General features: G+C 34.5%; 1 protein-coding gene across 1 annotated transcript; it reads right to left on the bottom strand.

The window, feature by feature from the left end:
• Positions 1 to 4,551: 4,551 nt before the first annotated feature.
• LOC114739096 (1-aminocyclopropane-1-carboxylate synthase-like) lies at positions 4,552 to 6,659 on the bottom strand. The gene is made up of 4 exons (XM_028927147.1): positions 6,302 to 6,659; positions 6,085 to 6,216; positions 5,805 to 5,965; positions 4,552 to 5,636 (listed from the first exon to the last, which is right to left on the bottom strand). Exons 1-4 carry the CDS (start codon positions 6,440 to 6,442, stop codon positions 4,643 to 4,645), a joined length of 1,428 nt encoding a protein of 475 aa, XP_028782980.1. The 5' UTR covers positions 6,443 to 6,659; the 3' UTR covers positions 4,552 to 4,642.

Here is a 6,659-nt window from a genome sequence, read left to right as displayed (position 1 = left end):
TATATGAAGGACCGGAGGAGTAAAATATCCTAATATGTGCTGGTCAAAAAAGAAATCCTTATATGTATGTTTTTTTTTTTTTGAAAAATTCCTTGTTGCGTGTGTGGAGGGTTGAAGTTGGCAAACTGCTTATGCCGGAACAAACTGATTAGTTTTGAGGGCCAAAATAAGAGAGGTGTTGGAGGGGATCCAATCATTTTATATGATGGCTTTTACTTTTAGAGTTGCAGATGAAGATTATCACAGACAAGTCCAGCCATATTCCAAAATATTGTAGTGCCTAACAGATATATGTGTGTGTATGTATGCATGTCGCCAATTATACGCCTCTTTTTCCTTTTTGTTTTATTTTTTTCGCTCACAGATAAATAAATAAATAAGCGTGTCACCATCTAGCGATTATGATGAAATGATTTCATCAATAATATATTAATATGCCATCCGTATTATATATTCGATCGCCTAAAAAGTTGATATTATATTATGATTGGTGATGTCAGATATGATATCTTAACTTTTGTCTTCTTTCACTAGTTTAATTAGCAGCTCGCAGTAAAAATAAACCCACTTGCAAAGCGAAGCCGTTTAAAAGGTGTTTGGTAGCAATTAAAAACACTTAAAAAAGAATTTCACGCACACTGAAATAAAATTTTTCTTACATATTTATCTTATCTTGTATATCCTAAAATTACTTTTGAAACTGTGATTTTATTTTTACCTAAATACTTTTTTTATTATTTTATTTCTCATAGTTTTGACAAAATTTGAATTACATCGTTCGAGGTTCCCCCTTTTTTTAGCATCCTTCTCTTTTTTTTTTTTTTTTTTTAGTGCAGGTTCTTCTGTTAAAACTACACTCGACTCCATGACATGGCATCGAAACGAAAAGGCTGCATGGGGACTTGCTTTCTCTTCCTTCCCTGCAAAAGCTTGTGGCTCTCTCTCATCCCTCAGGGCCAACCACACCAGCCTGACGCCGACGAGGAGAAGAAAGGTCTCTTTCTTCTATGCTGATGGGGATTTAGGATAAAGTCATGTGAATTATGGGGTTTGGCAGTGGTCATCGGAGCTTCCAGTGATGTTCCTTACTTCCTTTTCCGGCGGCGGTGGCAGTTGAGTTTGTCCCAACCATGGCAACTTTGCAAGAGGAAATCCACTTAATATGACAAATTTCATTATATGCGGCTGCATATTCTTTTCGAAAAAATTTAATGAAGACTACCTTAATTTTTTATTTAAAAAATTTGCTTAACATATAATACATCGTTTTTAGAAGCTTCTGGTAATCATCATGAGCCTCTCATATTGCCATTGGAGTATTTAATTCAGATTCAGGCTTAGCCACAAAATAAGGCATATATTTGAAATAATGGTATATGTGTGGATATATATATATATGTATGTATATATATAAACACATTCCTACAGCACGATGATATTAAAGGCATTTTAACCACTTAGATCTCGAGCCGATCCAGCAGCAGCACATCAGATGTGGAGATGTTTCTTTCTTTCTTTTTTTTTTTTCAACTTCTTCAATGACTGGTTTTGAATGTTACTCCTTAGGTTCTAAATACAAGACCCTTTTCATAATGTAATTTATACTACGAAAAAAGTCTTATATTTAGAACACGTGTCTCTAATGGAAGAGATAAAGAATAGGCAAGCTTAGTTGCCACCGCGGAAACTGATGCTGATGGAGAGGTAAATGCAGTTTAAAGAGTCTTTTCTTCTTCTCGTCAATGTCAGACTGGTGCGGTGGCCGGAGAGCCATAGGCTTTTACAGGAAAGAAAGAGAAAGCAAGTCCAAACTCCAGAGTGGCATTTTCAATGCCGTGTCACGCCATATTAACGGAGTTGAGAGCAGTTTTAACGTAAGGACTTGCCCATTTAATGTGATATATGGATCCCATAAAGGGGGGGGGAAAAAACTAGAGGGATCTGATTCAAAATCTGTTAAAATAAGTACTGTAATACTAATTTTTCTTAACTGAAAAAGCTGAGGATATATATATATATATATGCGCGCGCGCCGAATGATGTTATTTTTTTAATTTGTTTTTGAAGCAATATTATCTAACTAATCTGTGTTGTTTAAAGTAAGTCATTTGCTATAGTGCATCATGCTTATCCTTAGATTTGGTTATATGAACGACAATGGGTAATTGTCCGAAGATCAAACGACAAAAGTGATTGCTTCACTAACAAGAAAGCAGGATCAGCTCCCAATGAAACAGTTTTATGTTCTTCACTTCTTTGTTATTTGTTATAAAATCCCAAATTCCGAATGTACGTAAGAGCCTTTCCCCCACCCTTCCTCATATTTGGTATGCATGAACAAAGAAGGGAGAAATTTCTTATCATAATATATTTATTAGTTATTACACATTTTTTTTGAAAAAATTTATTTTTTTCAAGAAATTGATGCTTCCTTCAAATAAAACAAGTAGACTTTCTTCATTGATAAAGGCAAGCAGACTTCGTTCATAATACAAAAAATAATTTGCCAATTTCGTTTTAGTAATTAGAAAAATTCTAGAAAATGAACCTCAAATTATCATTTCCCAATTTGGGCACATAAGAGTTAAATATGACAGAGAAGGAAATGTTGCCTAATCTGGTATTTTGTAAATATAGTTAAATGACTAAAATGTCATTGTATCATATTTGAAAAAAAAGCTATCAAACTTGTCATTGTCAGTATATTTCTTGTTATTTGCTATCAAACACTTGTCATTGCTAGTTCAAAACTTATTCATAAACTTTTTGATATAAGAGTGTTTTAGTCATTTAACTATATCTACAAAATACCAGATCAAGTATCACTTCATCTCTGTTATTTTTAATTATTAGGTGCTGATTTGGAATATTATATTTTTCAACCTCTTTATTTGTCATTTTTCCTAAGTAAGTATGTAGTATTTTTGGCTATTTTGCTCACTCATGATATAGGAAAAAACAAAGAAAAATTGGATAAAAGTTTCGAATGATTTTATTTTTATTTTGTGAGAATAATCTAAGTCAGAGTGCTGGTATTTTGTGTGTACATAATTTATAGAGTACTCATATTTTTTATGTATGAAAATTAATTAGGCCCTTCTTGCTAATAAAATTTTTAATGGCGAGCTTTTCCCCAATTTTTTCCGAAAAAACTAACATTAAATCATCACTCATTTTTTAAAATAATTGCTCTGATATTTTAAATATTACAAAAATTATTATCATTTTTTAAAAAAATGAATGGTAACGTAAAAATACAAATGATAATTTTATCAAGTATAATAGTAAATTTTAATTATTTAAAATATATGAAATTCTTCATTATTAACAATAATGGTTTTTTTATATAATATTTAGACTCCATTCCTCTTATTTTTATTGCGACATGGTGCTGAGGCACATGACTTGCTAATTACTAGTAACTAGTAGTCTTTGAAGGCTATGTTTGGGTATTTAAGTAAGTACTCATGTCATGCTAAACTCTTGAAATGAAAAATAATTTCTTAAAAAACTTTTTTCCACTTATTTAACTGCTTAAAAATAATTTCTTAAAATAATTATCCAATTATAAGCTTATAATTCTCTGTAAGCCGCACGAACAGGATAACATCCATGAAGATTGAAGAGCAGCATTATTATCCTTAGGCGCCAAATGGACAGCTTGTGCCGAATCACTATTCAGTAAAGCAATCCGATTTCCTTCCTTTAAATCGACAAATCTTAGGAGCCTGCGGTTATGCAGTTGGCAGAATCCACCTTCTTCATCAAATCTACTTCCATATTTCATATTGCCGACCAAAAACAAAGATACATATTTGATACTCCCCTGAGAATCCTGTGTCAGGGCACCGACCATGTCCACGTGGAATGAATACTAATTATTATTTCTCCGGTATTTAATATAAGATTTATTTAACTAATTTGATTAGATTAAAAAAGTTATATAAGTTAGTTAATTATAAGAAATATGATATGTTTTTCTTAAAACACTATAATTATGTTCTTTAATATCCTCGCTCCCTCTTTTATTTGAATATGGTTGAGGGAGTATTTATAGGGATAATTAAATAATAATAATAAATATATTAAACAGGTCTTATATTTAGGATCAAAATCAACTCATCAATTAAGTTTTATATTAAGAATTAAAACCGTCCAAGCCCAGAAACAAGGATTCACGGGGGTCAGCAAGTTTGTTATTTAATATATATTCCTTGTATTTTTTTTTTTTTAAAAAAAGTGATTCTCTTCAGTTTCATTTGAGTTTTACATTGAACTAATAATCATAATAATCTCCAGGGTAACCATTTTACAGTGTTGAAGCAGGCAAGAGAGGTATTAGAAAAAAAAAATGAAGATGTTTTATTACAATTCTTCAAACAATGTTTCAGTTTTACAATTCTTCTGAACCAAGACTGCATGAACTTCTTTCACTCACCAAGAACCCATCATTCCGAAAGTGAAAAAAGAAAAAAGAAAGAATGCCTAAGACACAGAAGCTACGATCATCAGGGCATCCAATAGTGACACAGTTACAGGAATGCCCTCTTATTGTTGTGAAACAAACAATCTTAATTCTTCTAATGTACACTTAAAAACCAACGAACCAAATAAATCTTCAAATAGTGCCCAGAATGTTACTTCACATGGTGGCTTTGACCAAAGGCGATTGAGGTAAAGGCGAGTGAGGTGACATCATCATGTCATCCATGTTCCTCGATTTAAAGCTTAATCGTAATTTTAAGCTGCTCTGCGAGCACAGTTTCTTTGCAGGTACCTTTGTTTCTGTGTTTTGAAGCACAAAAGTTCGGATTCTTGTCAAAGCGACTTCCACTGCGAAATCATCCATATTAGCATAGCATACTCTGAACCACCCAGGTTCGCAGCAATGAAATGAAGAACCAGGTGAAACATTGATCTTCACTTCATGAATGATCGTTTTCCACAGCTCCATTTCTGCTTCAGTCGTCTGTTTCTTCAGAAGATGGCGCAAATCCATCCACAGAAACAAACCAGCATTGCTCTGCAAGCACTTTATGCCAACTTGGCCAAGTCCTCTTGTGAAAAGTCTGTATCTTTTGACAAGCCTGCTCGCGCTCTCTGTGAGAAATCGATCCACAAACTCATCATCAGATAGCATTGACGCAAGAAGATTCTGGGTTTGTGTGGAAACTAATCCAAAGCTGGACATTTTGCGAGCACAGTTCACAACGTCATCATTGTATGAATAAATGATGCCGACTCTAAACCCAGGAACTCCAAGATCCTTTGAAAGGCTGTAAACGATGTGGATGAGGTTTCTGTTACATTCCACGTCTTGTTCCTCTATAATCTCAGCGATGCTTGTGAAACCAGGCTCGGCAAAAACTGTGCCAGCATAGATTTCGTCACATACGAGGTGGATGTTCTTTTCATTGATGAATTTGACCACACTTTTCAATGTTTCACTGTCCATGATAGTCCCCAATGGATTTGAGGGATTAGTAATAAGCAAGCCCTTTATTTTGATGTTATCCTCTGTGGCTTTCTCATGCGCATCTTCTAAGGCTTTCGTTGTCAATTTGAAATCGTTTGAACTTTCGCAGACAACGGGGACAAGTTGAAGTCCTGTTCTCCATCTAAGGTCCCTATCAAAACTGTATCATTAAGAAAAAAAAAAATTATTAAAGTTAGTCAGAGTGGAAAACGTCAATGACTTTTCATTCAAAAAAGGAAGTGGTAGGCCTAGGCCAACCCACTTTAGAATCTTTCATTTAATTATGATAAATTAGAAAGATAAGGTGGAAGGTGGCGCGTAATTATACCCTGGATAATAAGGAGTGGGTACCAAGAAAGCATCTCCAGGATCTGCCAAACAGAAAGCTGTGACTTCGTGTGCTCCAGTTGCCCCACCACTCATAACTATACGATCAGGCTCGAATGTGACTCTGTTTCCTCTTGCTCTTGCCATGAACTTAGCCACAGCCTGTGCATATTAATTCGTTTCCTTGTTAGTTGGCGGAAAATCAGAATCAACTTGTTTCACACTTTAGTTTTTTCTAAATTAATCAAACACTGAATTAGTAAGCTTCTATTTTCACTCACGTTTCTGAACTCTGGCAAGCCATGATAATCCTGAAAGTTAGATATGGCCATGAAATCTCGGACTCCTTCTGGGGTGCAAATACTGGCCTCTGGGTTTTTCGTTACCCACTCTTCAATCACATCAGATGTGAGCTGCCAGAGATGAAAATATATTAGTTTCTGCGTTAAATTAAAACAAGTTTCAACTCATTAATACGTTGTATAAATTCACACATACCTGATTCTCAGCCAGACCCATCTGAATAACCCCATTAAGATTGTCGGAAGGATGAAACGGATTGTTTTCATAAGCCTTCCAGCCATCAAAGTATGGGGAGTGTTCGCCGTGTCCATCACCGATCGCAATCTTCGACAACATCGTATATTGTTCTTCCAAGATCCAAACTAGTTAGAAATGTGTTTGAAGTTAATGAAACCCAAGTCAGAGAGAAAGAGGGTAAGAGAAAGAGAAGGGGCTGTGTGAAGGGACGAAACTAAGAATTGATTACAAAGTGAGTGTGTAGCTTGAACCACAACATCTGCTATGGCCTTCCTTATATGTAGATTGTTCTCCGACAGAATTTACAAAGTCTAAG

Source organism: Neltuma alba, unplaced genomic scaffold (assembly GCF_004799145.2).
Source record: "Neltuma alba isolate B1F8T4 unplaced genomic scaffold, ASM479914v2 tig00013766_pilon, whole genome shotgun sequence".
NCBI lineage: Eukaryota > Viridiplantae > Streptophyta > Magnoliopsida > Fabales > Fabaceae > Neltuma > Neltuma alba.
This window is presented reverse-complemented; position numbering and strand designations above follow the sequence as displayed.